The sequence below is a fragment of the Mixophyes fleayi genome, chromosome 2 (assembly GCF_038048845.1).
Source record: "Mixophyes fleayi isolate aMixFle1 chromosome 2, aMixFle1.hap1, whole genome shotgun sequence".
NCBI classification, from domain to species: domain Eukaryota; kingdom Metazoa; phylum Chordata; class Amphibia; order Anura; family Limnodynastidae; genus Mixophyes; species Mixophyes fleayi.
The window spans coordinates 230619256-230643285 of NC_134403.1; the positions used below are offsets into that span (position 1 = coordinate 230619256).

Genomic DNA, 24030 nt, shown 5'->3' on the forward strand with positions numbered 1-24030 from the left:
TGATAAAGGAGAGGTAAAATTATTGAAGCATAGAGGATAGGAAGAATTGTGTATTAGAAGGCACTCAGCGATCTTCTTGTTAAAGATAAAAAACTTACTTTATTGATATACTTTAAAATATTAATATATACCTCCTAATTGAATAGCGAAATATTTAGGTGACTAAAGTGAATTAAAATAGCAAATTAAATTGCTATGCCCTGCTACTTATTATCAATATATATAAAGATAATCAGTATATAATAATCACTCCTATTATAATTATATTAAACTACCTAAGATACCATTGCAACTGGAAATGTATGCTGTGTGTACTATGGTCACCTTGATTGGAACCAATGGTCATGTGATTATAGTTGACACAATTTATAAGGTAATGAGCTTATATGTTGACTCAGACCTCTGATGATTATTTGACTGTAAGGAGCGCTTTATTATATAAGTATTATCTAGTAGATAATCTAGTATCTACTAGATTATACAACCTAATAAATACTAGTCAGAGTTCCTTTTAGCCCCAGTAATACTACTTAATAATATATATTAATACTCAACTTGGTGTGAGCTTATATAAACATGAATGTTTATTGATGTGATTATATATGGGGCATACTTATATAATAAAGCGCTCCTTTCCCTGGATGTCTGTATTGAGGTTTTAAACCCCATAACCTTAAAGCCCTGGCTGCCGATAGCTACTCCTGAGTTTAATTTGGTCTGGAAAAAAAAAAAAATCTTTTTCAAAGAAATTTCCACTTTCCTGTCCATAAGATCACCATCTGTGGAATGTGTGTTCCAGTAGACATATTAGCTAGAGCTGTGTATACTCTTCAAATGTATCTCTACTTCAGAGTTTCCTCTTCTCCTGTTCTCCTCTTTTTGAATTTGACTTACATTTCTCCGCCTGAGTCCGTTCTTCAAAAATTACATTTCACAGGGAATACTATTCTTATTAATAAGTTCTTCAAAGAGAACCATGAGTTGTAGTAAGAATACATGCATAACATTTTTCACATTATGCAGATTAAATAACTTCGGTGTTTCTTTAATTTCTCCTAAATCATCCCAAAAAGAATGTTTCAATATTCTGATTGAGAGTATTTTCTGTATCTATACTTGTTAGAGATCTGGTACTTTTAACTCCTTGCATTGTACACAAATCCTCCTTTCTTACAAATGACCTTCATCCATGCTATAAGCTCCTTAAATTGTTCGGGGGGGAGATTTTTCATTTGTTTTGAGAATTTCAGATAGCACAAAACACTTCTTCATATTCTGCTAGATGTTTTATCATAAGCTGCACAAATACTTTGTTTTATTTCTTGCTTTCGCAAGGCTCTACAAGAATGCTTAAAATGGGAACACTAATGTTAACCAAGAGCAGCACAGCGTATCCCAACCGACATCAGCTTATCCCACAAGTGTTGTGCGTTTTTGGAAAGAAACTCTGGTAAGCTACAGAAATAAAATTCTAAATTCTTCTGTCTGTGATCTAGGAGGACGACGTGAAGGAAAATTACAACTTGGTTTATATACCGATGTTTTTGTTTTGTTACCTGTGTCTAACAAAACAGAATCAAACTCATAAGACACTGAGAAACCTAACTTGTCCAATCAAAAGAGCAAAACAAAATATATCCCATGAAAATCCTAAAAGAAAGAGCCAAGCTTGGTAAGTAACCAGACAGAAAACTACTATGACCCATATCCAGGTGGCGCCAAAATCTCTATATAGTGAGTAGGGCCAGTAGACTATTCGCTTGTAAACTTAGAGGAAAGTCAAGGTACAAATAAAATGAAACATCAAGGCACTAAACTATATGACCCAGTGCAAAGAGACAACATATTCGCTAGATATTATGCCCAATTAAAAAACCTGAAGTATGACAAAAACACCCCAGTCACTATCCACATGTTCCTTGGCGATTTAAAACTCCAGTGACTTGACCGAGGTAGACTGGATGCACTTAATGCTCTATAGTCCCTTCAATTCAAGATTAAGATGAAGATGTGATTAAAAAATAAAATAAAAAAAAAAAACAAAAAAAAAAACCACAAAGCCCCTGGAACGGATGGGTACATTTATACAACCCTTTGGAACTTGTCCACATTCTTACCAAATGGTACAATCTGAATGCCGAGAAGCTTAAATTTTTACTACACCCAGCAAGCTTCTTCTCGGATACATTAAAAAACACAAATGGGAATGTATGAAGCCCAACTCCCCCCCCCCCCCCTCTCCCATGCCTTCCCTCCCAGTCTTCCCCTACTCTCTCTCTATCCCCTATCCCCCTTATTTTATTTTCTCTTTTAAGAAAGGTTAAGCAGATAAACACCTCCTTGGGTGAACCTGCAATTGTTGTTGTGCAACGGAAAGTCTAAAGTACTATATTTTTGTGTTGACATTGTTGCATACATGTTTACGTTGTTTAATTTCAATAAAATCAATTATATAAAAAAAACAACACACAAATGGGGTGCCCTCTTTCCTCTTTGCATTAGCAATCAAACCCATAGCTGAGAAAACTTATACTGCCCCTAGTTTAATAGGCATTACCCTGGAGAAAATTCACAAACTATGCCTTTTTTTCTGGTGATGTTCTCCTATCTGTAACCAACCAGGAGACTTTGTTGGAAGTCCTACCTGATCTACTAAACACAGCTTCATTGTACCAACCTCCAGTGTAAGTTTAAATATGTATGAAAACAGAATACATCTCTATCTTCTATCTTGGTATACATGCTCAGGCTAATGCAAGATATATTCAACATCAATTGCAAAATTAAGGGGAAAAGATTAGCTCTGGGGTCTCCCAGTTTGACCATTTAGCGGCTTTTGATGATTCTGCCGAAATTAGTGTACATAATCCATACTAGCCCATATATAATGCATAAGTAGTACATGGACAAACTACACCCTTTAATGGACCACTTATGTATGGAAATAGAAACCCCCTGCAATTATTTTAATTAAAAGAAAAATATTAACCATTACATCCAGAAAATCCTAGTTACATCTTAGTTGAGGGCAAACAACTATTAATATTTAATAGGGGATTATGCACAAATGTATTACACACATATTTTATTCACTAGCACAACTATATGGCCAATTTCATGTGCAATGAATAGTACGGCAAACTCATTGAAATCATGTAGACACCCAGTACCTGTATAAACTGTTTCAGTTGCAAGGTGTCAATCTGTTTATCAAGTGTCAACATGTTGTCTGAAAACTCCATCACCATCTGAAAATAATGTTAGAAAGGATTAACAACAAATAAAAAAACAACAAATGTACTTACTACCTTTTCTTTCAGAAATTGCTATCAATTTGCACCCCCCCCCCCACCCCCCCAAAAAAAACATCCCACTTCAAAGTTTTAATTTCACAGGCTGTACAAGCAAATGTCTTTAATGACCGTATTATTTTGCAGTCAAGAGTTCACATTTTATGTTGGGATACAAAAAAAAAAAGAAAAGAAAAAAGTTTGCCCACCCCTGTGGAGATCAGGAATTCATTGGTGTAGTAGCAAGAATATTTAATTTTAGGCAAAGCTATAATCAGTATATTGTGGAAGCCAACCGGGGGCAGCACAGTGGCCTAGTGGTTAGCACTTCTGCCTGACAGCACTGGGGTCATGAGTTCAATTCCTGACCATGGGCTTATCTGTGTGGAGTTTGTATGTTCTCCCTGTGTTTGCGTGGGTTTCCTTCGGGTGCTCCGGTTTCCTCCCACACACCAAAAACATACTAGTAGGCTAATTGGCTGTTATCAAAATTGACGCATGTATGTATATATATAGCAATTTAGACTGTAAGCTCCAATGGGGCAGGAACTTATGTGAATGAGTTCTCTGTACAGTGCTGTGGACTTAGTGGCACTATATAAATAAATGATGATAAGTTTCCTAAACACACACAGATAGCTACACCAAACTTTATTCAGTTTACAATTAGGTTGCAATTGTTCCCTGACTTTTGTGGTACAGGTGAACAGAGAATAGGCTGTTCTACATGCTGAGATTCTGGTTTCATATACAGGTATGATAAAAAAAACAGAACATGCTCTAATTCCTTCATCCCCGACTTCACACCTGCTTTGGTTAAGCGCCAGTGAGTCTGTTTAAGCATTTCGCTACAGGTATCAGTGATGTATAAACAAGTTCAGTTACTCATCCTTTTACCTGTAAAATACAATATTGAAGACACATGGCTAAAAACATGCCCATATGCAAAAATTATATTTTGTATTTTCTTCACTTCTTAGAAGTGTAAGTTGTGCCTTTTAAGGGATGCAACCCATGTATGCCGATTTCATCATGTTAAGCCAATGTTTTACAAAACATCTCAAAATTAAAACAGAAATAATGTAGTAATAGTCAAGAATGTATAGACACAGAAAATCAAAAGAAGTTTACATCAATAAAATGCACAAAAGCGTTTTTCTTGCGTTAAACACCCACTATAGTTTTCCATGTCTCCACAGAAGATGTGTCCCATTACCCTGCAGTAGTAGCTGCATTCACCAAAGGGCTGAACACAGATCAAGGTTACCATACCATGATAATGGTAATCTCAGCCCTCTTAAGGTAGGTGTTAATGTTCCTTGTATATACTGAAAGTAAATTAAAACTTAAAAGCAATTATTTGCTTCGATTTAAATTACGTAAAAAACAAACAAACATAAAATATATTTTGAAGGTTTAGTTCCACTTAAATGTAGTTTAAATGTAATTCTACCATGTTCTTTAAGTCTATAGAAAGAAGTTTTACATTGTTATGGTGCCCTTACAATACAAAAAACAAACAAACCTAGCGTTGCATATAACTGGGATGCAATTAGAGTATAACGTACAGATCTTGTTTAGTGCAGGTACACAGGTAATAATTGAACTTTCATACCGTGGGAGGAGTTTATCAGCTGCAAGATGCAACAAATCTACAGGCTTAAGCTGGGTACAGACTATACAAAATTTCTCCAGATGCGATATGGCCGACGGTTTTACCAAAGAAAAAAGCCCCAATCAGCACGCCGATTCAACTGTACACACAACACATTTTACACGATTTAGCTTTTGATCTGTGCTCTCCAATTGTGGCAATCTTTTTAGCCAATGGTTATGACTGTGCACACTTCATAGGAGATCTATGGACACTGCCGGTCACGAGTGCATACACATTGCAGTGTTTGTTGAATGAGATTTTTAGCCTGGTTTAAAATGCAAATAAAACAATACGATGTGGTTTGGAACAATAATCGCTCATCTATGCAGTGTACACACTAGCGAGCTATTGGGACTGAATGGTCGTTTATCATTTGATTGGCCTGATAATTGACTGAAAACACTGAAGCGTGTACCTAGCCTTATTTAGGCAATTACATTCATTACCTATTGTTAAACAATGGGTCTGACAGACAATATCTTCCCATCAGTCACCCTGAACATTCAAACTGGAGTTTATATTTATGGATTATTTGCCATTTATTACCTTTTCTTTGGGATATGACACAGACTTGACCATCACTTGATTCTTTAATGGTGCCAGATGGATTACATTAACATTGCATGGATTTTCGTTTCCCTTAGTAGTATAAAATAGTACACGGGATATTTCCTGGCACTCCCTGTTGCCAGGGCCGGATTAAGGGAATGGAGGCCCCTGGGCTAAGGGGGCTTTGGTTTACTGGGGATTTATTGATTTATCTGGAGTAGGGTGTGCACTTGGGGGTTAATTTAAAGTGCGTTATTCATTTTGGCTATTGATTGGATTTGATGTTCATCTTTTGTAATAAAGATACAGTTGTAGCTTTATACAAATGTTCAATTGAGGCTTCAATGTGCACTCACCAATCTGGTAGAGTTCCAGACTTCCACTATGAAACAGAGTACCCCTAATGTCAATTGAACCTAATGTTTTTAATTCTATTCGAAAAATGTGCATTTTTGCCATAACGCAAAACATGATGAAGATAAAGTAATTTGGTTTGGATTCAGGAGGAAGAGTTACCTTAAGGGTCCAAATTTTGTGGCGATTCCTTAATAAACACCCGCGGTACTTCAAATAAAACTGGATAAAGGAGCCATGATCAGTAAATTATTTAATAAATTGAAAAATCAATATTTAAATCAACTAATTGTCAGACAGTCAAGATATTTGGCAGAAATAGTTGTTTTGACATCCTCTCTTAACTAAAACATTTTCATAGAAATTTGAGATGGGTGGTGGACAACCCTGATTGAACTGACATGGAATGACCCAGTCGTGAAAAACACGATATGGACATTAGTAGTACTGAAGCAATTATCAGTAAAAAGGACACCTTCCAGGTTAGGAATTTAAGATCAATGGATTCAAGAGGCTCAAACAGTGGCTTTTGTAGTACTGAAAGAACCAAGTTGAAGTTCCACAGAACTACTTGCAAAACAAAAGGTGGTTGGATGATTAAGAACCTTATGAAGAAAAATCTGGACCTTAGGAATAGAGAAGAGGTTAATTGAAGACCAATGTCCAGGCCATCCAGTAGGACGACAAAACGGGAGTTAATTTAAAAGAAGTAGTGCAAACTCCTTTTCTCTCCAACTTATGCAATGCAGGTTTTCCACACTAGTAATTTTTAAGAGCAGGCTGGTTTCTTGATCACCTTCTCAGACAGCCACTTAAGCTCGAGTACTCATGGTCTCAACAGCCATGTCCTTAGAGCCAAGATCTCCTGCCATCATTATTCTCCTAGGATAAATACCGCAGAGATTGCTGAAACATAACATTCTGTCCAGTGTGTTATCCTGGCTGTCTCATTCATTGCCAAATGGCTCTTGGTCTTTTGGCAATGATCCAGATTCCTTAGAGACTATGTGTGGGAAGCCATCCTATGTGTATTTTAAGGCATTATTCAAGAGTCAGATCTCCACAGTGTCTAAATGCAGTCAGTACCAAAGTAAAGATATCAATAAGGGTACACTGACAGAACACAGCACTCAATAAACCTAGCAGTAAACAGTACAGTACAGTGACAGAACAGAGTGGCAATAAAAGAAGTACCCAACCATATATTTCAGAAGAAAGAGAACCCACTTTGTTCACTATAGAATATAATATTCACAAGCCAAATACTTCAGAGCAAAACAGTTCCCTCATTCAGAGCTAGATGTATACACCGCATAGTAAAGGCTTCTGGCACCGCAGAGGTGAGCAGCAAACAGATTTCTGGCTGGCTTTCCACAGCAAAAGTCCACCAAGGAGGTGGTGGTACACTGGAGTAATGCACCTACCTCTGTTGGCCCACTTCAGAAATGGCGCTGTCCAAAGGGCAGTTTCCCTTTTCATGTCCAACTAATTTAGCAGATGATACCCCCCCACCCCTTTTTCCACAGGAGGCCCTGTGCTTCCATTCCAATGCAGGCCCTTGCAACCAGGGTGGACCATCAAGTCCCATCAAGACATCTGACTGAACTGGGTGTTTTTTGTCATTACAGCTTCCGAATTCAGGCCCTGTTGCCCGAGTAATATTTAAGAGTTATACAATAGTTCAACAAGTGGAAAACATATAAGGCATAAGATGGAAGAAAGTTAATTCTTGAAAAAATGAATAAAAGTCTAGAATGTGCTATTGTGCTTTTTTTGTAAAGAAATTTACTTACAAAGGGATGAGAAATCCCAGTTTAACACCCGAGGCCAACCAGCAACATTTCTCCTCAACTACGTCACTAAACCGCATTCTCCATCTCACTACCCTGGACAAATTAACGTGCTGAATTTATTTCTCAGTTTCTCTATATAAGTTTGCTTGGTCCTTCGCAGACCCCTATTGATTCCCACAGTGTTTAACAAATTGTTTTTACAACATCCTTTACCTCCTCTGCATCATACTGCTGTCCTGTTTTTGTTATTTATCCTCAATTTCCACTAAATGAAACCCTTTAAATTTTACAATCATGTTCTCTACCTCAGAATCCTTTGGCGCCAGGAGGTGGCGATATCATAATATTTATGTTGTCCACCATACCTACCCCATGATAAGTGTTACTCTGCACCTGGACAGTATGGAAACCAAGCAAACATTACATATCACCAGTCTCGTGTTGCCCTATGGAATCCACATTCTGATGGCAACATCCATGAACTCTTCCTTGCAAACAGTCTGACACTGCTTCAACTGCAGTCCATTCTCCTTGTCAAGCAGACAAGGAGGTGCAAGACTGGATGACTCCTTTCCCCACACTGCGCATTCAACAATCTCTAACTGTTCTTTTCACTGCCACTTCACCTTGGATGTCCTCAATCTTTCAAACACTGAGAAAATTATCTTTCCGCCAGTCAACTGAAACAACTTACTTTCTTTTCTATAAACCCTATCTCTCAAAATTGTTGCTTGTGTTTTTCTTGACTCAGAACAGTCCTTTATTTCAAACATCCATGAATGTATGAACAGGATTTCAATAGAGAATGAACTCAATTTCCACACTGATGAGTGGAATTACCTTCTTTGAGCTCCCCCTACTTAAAATGGTCACCTCTTCTATTTTGAATTAACAATTACACTAATTTTCCACTTTCTATACGCAAACAACCTAAAAACTCCCAAATCAACTTTGCTGTGTGACTGGATCATGTAACCTGACCCAGTCATCTGTCATTCCAGGAAGGATTCAGATCTCTTAATGGTGAGTAAGGATCTGGCACCGATGACTAAACATCACGGAGGGGTTATTCTAACAGGCTGGGTCTCTGTGATAGACACAAGTGATAAAGATGGCTGAGGCGATGGCACCAAGATCAGGTGGCAGAGGAATGGTGTAAAGACCCATATATGGCCAAGTACCGATAAATGTTAAACTTAAAATACATGCTGCCCTCTACAAACAAATATGCAAGTTCTCATCTTTAAAGAAAAATTAAGATGTTTGCTATGCAGTTTACAGCAAAATATTGTTTCCTAATATTAACCCTTTTCTGATTGAAAAAAAAAAAAAAAAAAAAGGGGTAATCAAATCTGATAAATTCAGCCATTTGATTAAGTTTTGTTGACCAAATTGAATGTTCATTAGTGATCTCTGCAGAGGAGAAAAGCTAAAAGAACCACCAGATTTACTGCCACAACCAACAATCATCTAATCAGTTATCAGCTGCCACTCCATATAACTGTAATAGGTAAGCAAGGTTATCATACACTATTAGCCACTGTTCTTTCAATCCCTACATAAAGTAAATGACAACAATACCACATTACAAAAAGAGTGCACTAAAATTAGCATGTACACTTAAGACAATAAACAATATTCCATTCCAAAGCACTGGCCATCATTTGATCTGATTGTTCAGCAAAACTATAAATCTTGTTCAGATATTGAACGACATCGTCCCAATCCTGTAGTGTGTGTGCACTCAGGATCTCCATAGTTTACAGAGTGTTGATCTTTTCAGCTGACAGTTGCGACTGGTGAAAAGCACAAATGAGGGTAAATCTTTTACAAATTGTATAGTGTGTACACATTCATGAATCGGCATGCTGATCGGGACTCTTCCCCCCCCCCCCCCCAGCCCACTCGTTGTAAAAATCGTTTTACATAACACATTGGTCGGAGAATTCTGTAGTGTGTACCAAGCCTTAGAAATCATTAATTTTAAATGGTTATGTTCTACTAGTAAAAAAAAGTTATACATGGATATCAGGGTGGTAATAATATCTTAATAGGAGTAGAATAATGAACAGAGAAGCATTCTAGTAATTTTTTACTTCTACCTGAACAACCAATTCAACTGTAATAAGTCATTGTTACCAAATAAATATTTTAAAAGAATAGTTAAACAATCACAAACTGTTATATCTCCAGTTATATTGAGTGCAATATGAAAAGGACAGCATTTAAAGTGTTAAACTGACCAGAACCCTATTACAAAGGGATACAAAACCAGCAAACTGAAAAAATTGAAATGTAATAGATGTCTTCGGTATTTGGCATACAGTGCTTGTGTAGTGTGAATTTTTTTGAAGAGTCAATATAATGCACAGAGACAATGGGTCTAGTTGCAATGCAGGGAGAGCAAAGTATAATGTGCGGACACATTTACAATTGGGAGGGTGTATGTTTTAGCTCAACTCGAAATTGAAGTGTAAAAATAAAACTGTCCGGTAAATTTATGCAAAAAAAAAAAATTCAAATATAAATATAAACTAAATTTTATCAGCGCTTCACTTGTAAATGCATCTCAATAGGTCTCAAACAAACATACACCAGTTTATCAACAAACATGGATACCAAATGAAATATGAAACCTCTTTAAGCGCAATTACTATCTCCTAAAAAGGGAATACTTATATTTCAGCACAATGCTTTTTCCTAGCTGTCTCGTATCAATATGTCTCCGATGAAAAGCCACTTGATAGGGTCATATGAATATAGAAAAGAAGAAAATGTGCAATAGTGTAAAACTTTAAAGATTTGAGCGATGTACAATCGATTTACAAATAGCAAGAAGTAAAAAAGTTCACTCAACGTATCTAAGGCTTACAGCTTGCCTCTGTCTTGTGAGTAGCCTGACATTGGGGGGAAGTTGGGGACTACTGCTTGTTCTATAGAACATTGAGTTGATGCGTTGATGGAAGAAAACCGTTTCTTCAATTGAGAGGCGCCGAAGAGGAGCTGTCAGCTAAAGAGACTGGAGAAAACGGCGATAGAAAGGTGTATCCAGTGCGGAGCATGCAATTATGTTTCACCTGCTCTGCTGCACTGTCACCTATGTTGGGCACAAACTCAGTTATTATGCCCATGCAGCAGTAGTGGGCACAAGGCCCAGGCTGGTACGGTTTCTTGCTAGTCTCATTTTAAGGCAAATTCAGTAAACTTCGGGGCTAGCATTTGGGGCAAAATAATTCAGGCACTTAGCCTGTGGACATCAGCTTGACACTAGACCTGGCACAGTTAGGAAGTAGGCCTGTCATTCCAAGACCATACACAATCTGACCCCATCTTTTACATTTCATCTCAGGAGGCCATTGTGTGGTGGTTCCCTTACAGAACTGTTTTTCTGCTTTTAGTGTGCCCTTACTCTCAATTGGAAGGCCCCCATTAAAGGCAGGCTTTAGGAATCTATTACTGTGTATTGGTGTCTTGGAAATGTGGGGGTTAGGGCAGTAGAGTACACCTAGTGCTAGCAGTTTACCTAGGCACCAATCCTGGGATTTACAGACAACCATCAAGAGGAGAGTGACTATCTGGTGAGTATTATTGATCAGTTTAAACTTTCGCTTGGTGGAAAAACTCACCAGTCCATCGGTGAGTATGATATTCAGCCAGAATATTTCCTTCTCCAGAATATCTATAACCCCCACACCCAGACCAAATTGAGGTGTCAGCAATAGGAGTAGAGTGCAGGGTCTCTACTGCTGAACGTCACCTCGGACACTCCCTTATTTCCACTCTGTATTATTCAACTCCAATAGTTGTGTGGTTCCTCCTCTAGACCAAAGTGGTGTTTGGGGAGCCGGTACGAATGGTAGGTGTACCGTTTATGAAGAGGGTAAGAACTCCGTGTGCATCTGTCTTTTCCCATAGGCACTATAAGTACTCCTTCCTGAGTGTCTTGGTTTTTCCTCCAAAAGTCCTTTTTTCCCACCACCACACATCTTTAACGATTACTTATTTGCCCATAATTTAAACTCCTGATGAATCATCATCAATTTATATAGCGCCACTAATTCCGCAGCGCTGTACAGAGAACGCACTCACATCAGTCCATGCCACATTGGAGCTTACAGTCTAAATTCCCTAACATACACAGACAGCCACACACACACACAGAGACTAGGGTCAATTTGATACAAGCCAATTAACCTACCAGTATGTTTTTGGATTGTGGGAGGAAACCGGAGCACCCAGAGGAAACCCACGCAAACACAGGGAGAACATACAAACTCCACACAGATAAGGCCATGGTCAGGAATTGAACTCATAACCCCAGTGCTGTGAGGCAGAAGTGCTAACCACTAAGCCACCGTGCTGCCTAAACTAACAGTATGCTGATATAGGTTTCTACAAATGTTTTACCCAATGACCAATCTAAAAGTATAGGGTGGACTGTACTACATAGTTGTCAATTTAATACATTTAAGGGCCACTTTTCTGTACAATCAGTGCACCCATCCTGATTATACACAATACCATCTCTAAAGTATCAGGAGAAAACCCATCCAAACACAAGGTGAACATACAAACTCAGAATTGGGCCTTGGTTGAAATCCATAAAACCAGCACTGAGGCAACAATATTAACCACTGTGCTACCATGCTGCCCAAAAGATGGCAAAAACATCATGTTACATACAGAAAAATAGCAATTTTATTTAAAAGTATATATATATATATATATATATATATATATATATATATATACACACACACACACACACACACGTCCCTGAAAATTAAGGACACTTGCAGCCAGAGTTTAGAAAAAGAACTAGATATTTCATTACATGTTGCTACAAACAGACACGGATCGTTTCGTATTAATGATACGTGTATTTTTTGTATACGTAAACGTGAAAACGAGGTATATTGCAGATACATAAGAAATAACTGCCTACGAACTATTTACACCGAGAGAGTCAGCCACCCACATGAAAAAAAAACTCCACACTATAGAAACAACCAGCCGTGGCCTAGTTGCGAGTGTAAGGCCTCCACCTCTCAGGAAACAGCCTGTCCTCAATCAGGTCAGGACTCTCTGGATTGTCTAACGTCCCCTCCTCCCACAACCTTTGCATTGAATGTTTTTGTTAAAGAAAGCGAAAACTTTGCATTAAGCTACAGGGGAAAGGACCGTGCTCACCGTCAAGGTGTCATCGATGTACAGAGGGATCTGCCGTCTATCAAAAGGAAATTCCTCCTCTCCGTCCCTGCAAACGGCCACTAACCGCGCCATGTCTACTACTTCTCGGTGCGCCTGCCTGAAACACAGTAGCGGACACAGTAGTACAGAGCGGGTGGACCCCGCCCTCAACCCCCTGTCGACCGTGCGCCTGTCCAAGTCAGCAGATTCAATAACCTCCGTCCTCCCACTCATCCGAAAAACAAGGCACGGCGAAAGTGGTCTGAATGATCTAACATAAATATCACGTCTATTTACAAACAAGCGGTGTATGTCTTATTATTTTAATCGGATATATGTGATATGCTCGGTGGCGAATCTGCGATCTTTAAATTCTGCCTCATTAAATAGGAAAACTTTATTGCTACATTATTTTGGTTAAACGGACAGAAAGTTCCAGTGCAGTATAAAATTTGTAACTATGAACCTTGAGCATAGGGTTTCCGTAATGCAGTAGACACAATTTGTGTCACACTAATTCCTATTATATGCCACACCATTTGTAAACACAAAATGGGGGAAATTCAATTGACCGCGTTACTGTAAAAAATAACACAGCCTGTGCAATATTACTGACGTTACGGTAACAGTGCGTGTAATTACCGGTACATAGGCAAACCGAGCGGGGGTTTCCTAATACCTGGAAACTCCCCTCCAAGCCTGGGGCACTGTATAATTGAGGTGGCTGGACCCTGCCACAGCTTCACACGGCTCTGCTTGAAAAGGGAGAGCTGCATGCACCTAACAGTAGTGCAAGCAGCATTGCCCATGTATATTGTGGGGATAGGAAGAGTTGGAGAGCAGCCAAGCACTGTCTAAAATTATAGGCATGCCCCCTTGCACGCTGGTCACGCCCACTGGCGGCACGGTGTGGAAACCCCCCTCTACAAATCCTGTGTTTGCCCCTGCGGTAATATGGTAATTTCAACGCCCGGCTTTTTGTTCGCGGCTCCCTCAAGCAGGCTTAAAATTACCATACTAACGGTATTGGCTTTAACGCTGAGTTAGTTGCGGCTTAATCTGACCCTAAGAGGAGTTTCTGAATTCCCCCGCCGCCAGACCCCATCGCCTTGTCACTTTCAATCCCAGAGACACAAAGGTCGGCAGATACCCATGACGGACCCGGAAGGTCTCCACCCTGCCACCTTCCATCCAAACATTAAGAAAGGGATGCACCCAGACCCTAAAGCCACCTACCCATTGAGGAGGAGTCTCAAGAAACAGACTATTAAGGTGCAACTCTAAAAAAGTTGTTAAAAAGAACAGCATTTGGTTAACCATACCCAGGCTACCATCCCTACTCCATCTGTAGGTCACAGTTCGCTTGATTAGGTTCAGCCTATTCCCCCAAAGTAAAAGGAAGAAAAATGCATAAACCCTAGACCAGGGGTCGGCAACCCCCTGCACGCCGGGGGTGGCACGCAGCCCCGAGTCCTGGCACGCCGTCCGCGGTCTAAATGACAGCCTGAGAAGAGCTGAACTGCTGCGCAAGCGCAGCAGTTCATCTCTTCTCCGGCTGACATTCTTTCCCCGGCACTGAACTGCTGCGCAAGCGCAACAGTTCAGCACTTCTCCGGCTGTCATTGATTAAAAATGACAGCCGGAGAAGAGCTGAACTGCTGCGCTTGCGCAGCAGTTCAGTGCCGGCTACGCAGTTCCTCCCAAGCACCTTTGCGGACCGCTTCATGCCTGGAAGAGGTAAGTATAAAATTATATCATTTTTTTATTCATTTATTAGTGTCCTAAAAAAATTTTTGATGCAATTCTGAGGCCATAAGAGTCATTGGGGGCATTACTGTGGCATAAAAGATATTGAGGACATTACTGTGGCATAAAATGTATTGGGGGCAACTGTGGCATACTATGTGTTTCTGGGGCAACTGGCATATTATGTGTTTCTGGGGCAACTGGCATATTATGTGTTTCTGGGGGCAACTGTGGCATATTATGTGTTTCTGAGGGCAACTGTGGCATATTATGTGTTTCTGGGGGCAACTGTGGCATACTATGTGTTTCTGGGGGCAACTGTGGTATACTATGTGTTTCTGGGGGCAACTGTGGCATACAATGTGTTTCTGGGGGCAACTGTGGCATATTATGTGTTTCTGGGGGCAAATGTGGCATATTGTGTGTTTCTGGGGGCAACTGTGGCATATTATGTGTTTCTGCGGGCAACTGTGGCAAGGTATGAATTGGGGGCACAACTATGTGGCATAAGATGAATTGGGGGCACAATTATGAGGTATGATGTGAACTGGGGCATTACTGTGCGGCATAACATTTTTTTTTTGCTGGTTCCTTACTGTTAATATGATATTAACCTCATAAAATGAGAAATAATTATATATATATAGCCGCAGAGAGGGGAGGGGGCGGCTACAAATTGCCTGGCCTGCTTGGTGGCCCGAGTCCCCTCTGGAGACCTAATTTTGAAAAAAAATATATATTTTAAAAGTACTTTTTTAAAAAAATATATTTATTGAGTGCAGGGGGATCGGTAGTGGCTAAATCCCCTTCAGCTCAGGTACCTTCAGACGCCAGGTCATGTGACTGCAGTGGTCACATGGTACTCGGCGGGCTGCTGGATATCTTCCCATGCTGTGCATGTTATGTGTGTTAAAGTTATGTGGTGGCCGAGACTGATGGTATTTCCTTCCCCTACCTTGTCCTCCAGACACGAGTCAGGTTCTTTTTTATTCGAACATCCGGTGGTCAGGAGATAAATACTTCAATGAGAGGGACAAGGATTGGTCAAATAACTTGGGTTTATTAATAATGCGGTAAAGATAATTTTGGTAAGCCACCGCACCACTGACCCCTTCAACTCAATGGCAATGACAAAACACTCATTTGATCAACATAGAGCACAATAGCATTTAACGTATAATAATAAATCAATTTTCAGGTAAATCACTTAACATTAATATTCAACTAAAACATTTGGTGCTCCAATATTATCTTGGTAACGTTACCATATTTTACACTCAGTCCTGGGTTGAACTGTGCACAGGAATTTAGTAGAAGTGCTGCACGTGGTTGGGGCCCATAAATTACTTTTTCACGCCAAATAAACTGATGATCTTTTGTATTGCACAGTCTCTTTATTTTCTCTCCTCTCACACTGTTCTTAGTACATAGCTCAGTCTGTTTAGTGTGATGTCACAGATCTCTATACTGCTTATTTGTTTTCAGTACTTTCCTTTTTTACTCACACCTCTCTTTGGCTCACTTTTTATCTTCTTCTCTTCTTACACTTACTTCACTTTTAATCTGCTTATATATCACTTTGTCCGATTTTCATTCTGTCCCTATTTTTCTCTCTCAGTCTATGCAGACACAGGGATCTCTCTCCCTCAGAAATCTAGAACTTTCCTCTTCCCATTGCCTTCTGGGAGTTCACAGTTATAACCAAAGTTAGTGGACTTGTTGCTATGCCACACACTCCTCCTTCCTGTTACTCCCGGCAACCACCAACCACTCCCAATAAGGTAATAAGAGAATAAGGTAAGAAGAAGGTGTGCTGGAGAGGGGGCATTTGTGACGAAAGGTGATGGAGAGGGGCATGTGTCACTAAAGGTGCTGGGCAGAGGGGGGGCAAGTGTGATTAAAGCATATGGGCAGAGGGAGGCACATGTGATTAAAGCATGTGGGCAGAGGAGACATATGTGAGCAAAGCTGCTGAGCAAGGGGGCATGTGTGAGTAATGCATTTTTCTGTAAGAGGGTGGCCTGGTGCTTTTCACCTGCTAGACATGCCCCCAATGATGTACTGCCACCCCCCCAATTGTACGACCACTTGCATGGTAAAAAAACACAACATTTTTTTAACCATTAACTATAAGGGAAGACCCATGGAGTTGCTGTACTGGGGCCATGAATTTCTCTAGGCAGCTCTGTATGTATGTGTATGTATGTGTATGTATGTGTGTGTGTGTGTGTGTGTGTGTGTGTATATATATATATATATATATATATATATATATATATATATATATATATATATATATATATATATACACACACACACACACACAACTGGCACACCTGGGCTTGACTAGATTTTAGCCGGCACTCCGATAGAGAAAGGTTGCCAACCCCTGCCCTAGACCATGAAGACTTCGGCTAAAGGTACACATAGCTAATGTACAAAAACTCCGGGATTAGGTAGGTCTTCACAAGGTCTACTCTTTCCCTCTGAGAAAGCGTCCACTTCCTCCAGCTCTCCACTTTCCGAGAAGCTTCCTCCAGTCTCATCTTCCAGTTTTGCTTGGCATTATCGCCAGAACCGAATTGAATTCCTAAAATTTTGATCTTGCTACTGGCCCAGGGAAGGCTTGAAGGTCGAATTGACAACCTCCCTCCCCCATCCAGAAAACTTTACTCTTTTCCTCGTTTACTTTAGAGCCTCTGGCCTCGGAGTAACTGCAGACCAGAGTTGCTACCTCTATTGGTTCCGCATGTCTCGACAAGACGACAGTGACATCGTCCGCGTAGGCACCCCTCCTATCGAGCTGCCTTCGAATGAAAGGATCTATTGCAAACACATACAAGAGGGGGCACAGGGGGCAACCCTGCCTTACTCCAGAGTTGACCACAAAGGATGGACCCACCCAACCATTCACAAGAGGGAAGCTCTCGGCCCTTTTGTAAATGGTACAAAGCCAATTCACCACCCGCACTGAAAGACCCTACCTCAGAAGTAGAGCCCACAGGTACTCGTGATCCACCCTGTCAAAGGCCTTTGACTGATCAAGATCTAAAAGATACTGTCCCCACTTCTCAGCCCGACTCCACTCAATAGCCTCCTGGAACCCCCAGGACAGGACTGAAGGAACTTCGGCCTTTCACAGTAAAATGCTGTAAGGGGGAAAGCATTTGACAAGAGATCTGCATCAGTCTATTAAAAAGCACCTTTGCCAAAATCTTCCTGTCGATATTGAGAAGGGCTATGGAGCGCCAGTTCTCAATACGCGACTGATCCTTCCCTTTGGACAGCAAAATAAGTGCAGAAACCCTCATGGAAGGAGGCAATAAGCCTCTCTCCAGGCTCTCATTAAAAACCTCCACAAGGCGTGGAGTCAGAAAGTCCACAAAGATCTTAAAGAACTCGGAGGTTAAGCCATCCGGACCTTGATATTTTTATTTTAGACAACTGGTCTATGGCTATTCTGACTTCATCCACTGTTATCTCGCTGCCCAACGACTCAAGTGAACTGCTCAGATCCTCAAGACCAGGTGTCTCCCTCAGAAAATGGTCCATCTTCTCTCTGTCTAGTGATTTCTCAGACAAGAGATCAGAGTAGAAAGACTGCAAAACACTAAGGATGCCCTCCTAATCTTCCCTGAGAACACCCTCAGCATCATACAGGCCCCTCAACTCTTTCATATCTACCAAATTCCTACAGTTCAGGTAAGGGTCAGGCGAGTGGTACTTCCCGTAATCCCTCTCTAGAATCAAGGAAGCAAATCGGTCATATTGCACTTCCCTTATCTGAGCCTTCACACGGGAGATTTCCCCACCATCTCCCTGTTCAGAGATCAGGAATTCAAGTTTCCTTCTTAATGCTGAATAGGTATTTTCTCATAGCAAGTTATTTCAAGCTACCAGGTCACGGAAGAAATCCCGGGTCCTCTTTTTAAATATCTCCCGCCACTCTGACCTACTTCAAACTGCCTCCAAAAGTGTCTCTTGGGATTCAAAGAAGTCCCTAAAGGACTGTCTTATCACCTACTGCTGTAGGAGCTTAGAGTTCAGGCGCCAAAGTCTCCTACCTTTCTGAAGAGTTCCTGAAGCATTCAAGGATACACTAAGGTAAACATGGTCAGAGAACTCTACCAACTTCAGTCATAGCCCAGAGATGTCCTTGAACCTCACCTGTCCTTGGTCCTAATAATAGTGTTGAAGTCACCACCAAAGACTATCTGCCGGGCCGAAAAAAGATATGGCTTTATCTCCCTGAAAAGACACTTCCTTTCCCATTTGGTTTGTGGACCATAGATGTTAATCAATCTTAGGTCGTGTCCTCTTAGGTTGATATCCAAAATCACACATCTTCCTACTTGGAGTTCTATAACTCGTTGGACAGTTATCATATCGGTAAAAAGGACCGCCACCCCACCGTACGGCTCGGCCGCAAGAGACCAATATGAGGGCCCACGCCTTTACTCCCTTTTGGCTTTGTGTAGGTCAGCAAGCCGGCCTATTCTGGTCTCCTGAAAAAATAAAAAATCAGCCTCAACCGTGCTGAAAAAAATCAAAGGCCATTGTCACTCACCGGACTGTGAGTGCTTCTTCCCGGACATTTAGGAACCGTGGTCGTCCTCCATCCTGAGGGACTGCGCATGCGCAGCCCTTTCTATTCCTCCAGTGTATGTTCCTTTAACTTAATTGGCAGATCAGGCAACCTCCCTATATTAAGCACCTGTGGTCAACACCACGTTGCCTGATCTTGGAGTCTCATTCCCCATGAGTCTCTGAAGGTGTTCCTGTGTTTCCTCGTTTATTCAGCCCAGCTGATTCCTGTGGTTTCCAAACCACTTCTACCTCTGTGGTTTCCAAACCACTTCTCCTACTGTGGTTCCCATACCACTTCTACCATCTACTGCATCATCGTGACTGTGAGCTGATTCCTATCCGCTGCCTCCGTGCACTACAGTCTTCTAAGCACTTCAACTCCACCTTGTATCATTGGGACTGTTAGCTGATGCCTATCCGCTGCCTCCGTGCACTACAGTCTTTCATTCACATCCACTCACCTGTTCATGATTGTGACTGCCCGCTGATTCCTATCCGCTGCCTCCGTGCACTACAGGCTTCAACCTGCAACTCGTCTGTGTTTCATCATCGTGACTGCTAGCTGATTCCTATCCGCTGCCTCCGTGCACTACAGTCTTCAACCTGCAACTCGTCTGTGTTTCATCATCGTGACTGCTAGCTGATTCCTATCCGCTGCCTCCGTGCACTACAGTCTTCAACCTGCAACCTGTCTGTGTTTCCTCGGGACTGTTTAGCTGATTCCTATCCGCCGCCTCTGTGCGCTTCAGTCTTCAGCCCTTGTCAACTCTCCCGTGTTTCCTGGAGTCTGCTGCCACTATTGCTACCCACTACTCTCCGTGATCAACTGTTTCAGTTCAACTCTGCTCTGGTGTCCCATCGTTACTGCACCTGCTGGTTGCTATTGGCTACCTCCGTGTTCCCGCAGAGACCCGCTGCTGTTGCTTCTCAGCGCTACGCATCCATCTGCTGCTGATCCGCTCTCCACGCCTTCCTGGGTTCCCTGCTGGTCTACCTACCTGTGCGCTGCACCTGCTAGACCACCGCTTCACCCATCCAGGGACTTTGCATCCTGCCGGCCTCCTGCCGTTCAGGTATCTCTGCACTTCTGTCTGACTGCCTTCTCCTGAACCACGGTATGCATACTTCCCATTGACTGTGCTGTGTATTGCATACCTTGCTGGACTGTGTGGGTTCTCCTCTGGAGTGTACTATCTACTGAGTCTATTGCCATCATTGACTGTGTTATCTCATGCTGGATTACTTCAAGAGACTTTCTATATTGGCAGTGTTGTTCAGTCATTTATACATTTATATTGTGCATGTTACTGTGGATCAAAGTCAAGGTGCCCGTGTATATATTGTGTTGCAGTCTCTCCCCGTGCACCTCCTCACATATATATTCAGTGGTACAACTTGCTAGTGGCAGACCACTGACCCCTGTTTCCAGTTTCACCCGTTCCAGTATTCTCTCACATAGCAGTGGTACAACTTGCTAACGCAGACCACTGACTCCCCGGATACCTCCACTTGGATTCCATTCCTTCACTCAGACAGCGGTACAACTTGCTATCCGCAGACCGCTGACTCTCATCACCTCCTCGTTTCTGTTGGACATTCCTCCTCACTATAGCAGTGGTACAACTTGCTACTGCAGACCACTGACTACCTTCACGTGTCCTTTGTCCATACAGTTCCTCGTGTATTACTACCTCCATATTGCCAGTGCTGCTAGTCATAGACTTTCCTGAGCATCTCATCATCTGCTATTTCCTGTTCCGTGATCACCCTGCTACCAGAGTACCATATTACCACCTATACTGCTCTGGTAAGCCTATCACCTGGTGATCCCTGGGTAAAGACTCCTAGTGCCCGTGACAGTAAGATCAGGCCATGACAGACCCAGATACGGAACCTACCGCTAAAGAGATGCTGCAGCATCTGGTCAGCCGTGTGGAGCAACAGGATGCTCGCCAACAGCTGTTACTTCAATGTTACCAATCTTTAACCTCCCAAGGAACATCTGGACAGACCGTTACAGCTAATATTGAAGCTCCTGTGCTTTCCTCCGTTTCCCCAGTGCCATCCCAGGTGTCTACAGTTCCTACGCTACACCTGCCTACTCCGTCAAAATATGACGGGGACCCCAAAACTTGTAGAGGTTTCCTTAACCAATGTTCAGTCCATTTTGAACTTCAACCTCAAAATTTTTCTACCCATCGTTCCAGAGTGGCCTATCTTATCTCATTGTTTTCTGGACAAGCCCTGGCTTGGGCCTCCCCTCTGTGGGAGAGAAACGATCCAATTCTACAGGATAGTGCCAAATTCATTTCCACGTTCCGAAGTGTGTTCGATGAACCAGGTCGTGTGACCTCCGCTGCTTCCAGCATTCTTCGTTTGCGACAAGGCTCCCATACAGTAGGACAGTATGTCATTCAATTTAGGATCTTAGCCTCTGAACTTCAGTGGAACACTGAAGCATTAGTTGCCGCCTTCTGGCAGGGGCTCTCCGATAAAATTAAAGATGCACTGACTACCCAAGAGCTTCCTTCGTCACTAGAAGATTTGATCTCTCTTTGCCATCGTGTAGATATGAGATTTCGTGAAAGAGAGTCTGAGAAAACAACGGCTGTTAAAGCACCTCTTCGTTTAAACCCTCAATTTCGTCCAGCTCCATCATCTGTGATTCCCATGGAGATAGGACGCTCCAAATTATCTTCAGAGGAAAGGAAACGAAGAGTAAAGAATAGACTCTGTATCTATTGTGCTGATTCCATGCATATGCTCAGCTCTTGCCCTAAGAGATCGGGAAATGCCAGGCCCTAACTAGTTCTGGAGAGGTGAAGTTAGGGTCCCTGGAGTCCTCTCCATTGTCTATGAAATCTAAAGTCTGCGCTTTCGATGTTACGATTTCCTTTGCTACCAAATCCTTTGAGTCACAGGCATTGATTGATTCCGGAGCAGCAGGAAATTTCATTTCCAAATCACTAGTGAATCAATGGTCCCTACCAGTGATCACTTTAAAAACACCCATTACTGTGACGGCTATAGATGGATCACGTCTCATCAATGGTCTCATCACCCAGAGTACGTCTCCAGTAACCCTTCAGATTGGTGTACTACACCATGAAGAAATTTCGTTTTTAATTCTTCCAGTTACGACAAGTCCGATTGTCTTAGGCCTTCCATGGCTTCAATGTCACTCTCCCCAGATTGACTGGCGCACCCCTCAAGTTACGTCTTGGGGGTCTGAATGTCACCATCGTTGCCTCTCTCAAGTAGTTCCTCTTAAAGTACAGCAATCTTCCATCTCATCTTCCTCCCCGGGACTCCCTCCTCAGTATGCTTCATATGCCGATGTGTTTGATAAAGCTCAGTCTGAACGTCTTCCTCCTCATCGTTCTTGGGATTGTCCGATCGCCCTTCTACCTGGCAAGACTCCTCCCAGGGGTCGGGTCTATCCTCTCTCGTTACCTGAAACTCAAGCCACATCTGAGTACATACAGGAGAATCTCCAGCGTGGGTTCATTCGACCTTCCACCTCTCCCGCTGGAGCTGGGTTCTTCTTCGTCAAAAAGAAGGATGGATCATTACGCCCTTGTATAGATTTTCGTGGACTCAACGCCATTACTATCAAGAATCGGTATCCCATTCCGCTGATCACTGAGCTATTTGATCGCATCAAGGGAGCTCGGATATTTACTAAGTTGGATCTTCGTGGTGCCTACAATTTAATTAGAATCCGTTCCGGTGACGAATGGAAGACCGCGTTTAACACCAGAGATGGGCATTACGAATATTTAGTAATGCCCTTCGGGCTATGTAATGCCCCCGCGGTTTTCCAGGGTTTCATCAATGAGATCTTTCGGGACTTATTATATGTATGTGTCGTTGTCTACCTGGACGACATATTGATCTTCTCACAGGACCTGCCTTCTCATCACCAACATGTGGCAGAGGTCCTCTCCAGACTACGGAAGAACTCGTTGTTCTGTAAATTGGAAAAATGTTCATTCGAGTTACCCCAGATTCCATTCTTGGGGTATATAGTTTCCGGAGTTGGCCTGAAGATGGATCCAGACAAAGTAAATGCTGTACTACATTGGCCTCAGCCAACTACTCTTCGTGCCATCCAGCGTTTTTTAGGTTTTGCCAATTACTATAGACGCTTCATTCAAGACTTTTCATCCATTGCATCTCCCATTGTGGCCCTAACTCGGAAAGGGGCTAATACTAAGCAATGGTCATCTGAGGCTCTCCAAGCCTTTCAAATCCTCAAAGAGTCCTTCTCGTCTGCTCCCATTCTGCGACAGCCTAATGTGACACTCCCCTTCTTCCTAGAAGTAGATGCCTCTAATGTGGGCTTAGGAGCTATTCTCTCCCAACGCTCGGAGCAACAAAAATTACATCCTTGTGCCTTCTACTCTCGGGGTCTTCTGCCCGCAGAGAAAAATTATACTATCGGGGACAAGGAGTTGCTGGCCATCAAAGCTGCATTACAGGAATGGAGATACTTGTTGGAAGGAGCTCGCCATCCGGTGACGATCTTCACGGATCATAAGAACTTGTCATATTTGCAATCTGCTCAATGCTTGAACCCTCGTCAAGCAAGATGGTCTCTTTTCTTTTCCCGTTTTGAATTAATTATAACCTTCAAACCAGCCGCTAAGAACAAGAAAGCTGACGCTCTATCTCGAGCTTTTGTGACGTCCTCTGATGTAGAAGAGGTTCCCAACCATGCTATTCTAGACCCCAAATGTATTTCTCTGGCTGCTTCATCCACCAAAATGCTGCCATTTGGGAAGACCCTTGTGCCTCCTACTCTGAGGAGGAAAATCCTTTCGTGGTTCCATGCCTCTCGTTTTTCTGGACACGCCGGTGAACA

The 24030-nt window shown here is 42.0% G+C and overlaps 1 protein-coding gene across 2 annotated transcripts in view; it reads right to left on the minus strand.

The window, feature by feature from the left end:
* The window catches only part of GGNBP2 (gametogenetin binding protein 2), a 57181-nt gene extending 44151 nt beyond the window's left edge, over positions 1-13030 (minus strand). For both annotated transcript variants that reach the window (XM_075195593.1, XM_075195592.1), the window contains exons 1-2: positions 12834-13030; positions 3171-3248 (exon numbers count right to left, since the gene is read on the minus strand). In XM_075195593.1, coding sequence (XP_075051694.1) covers positions 3171-3248; positions 12834-12926 — 171 coding nt within the window. In that variant the 5' untranslated portion in view covers positions 12927-13030. The remainder of the gene's footprint in view (positions 1-3170; positions 3249-12833) is intronic.
* Positions 13031-24030: the final 11000 nt, after the last annotated feature.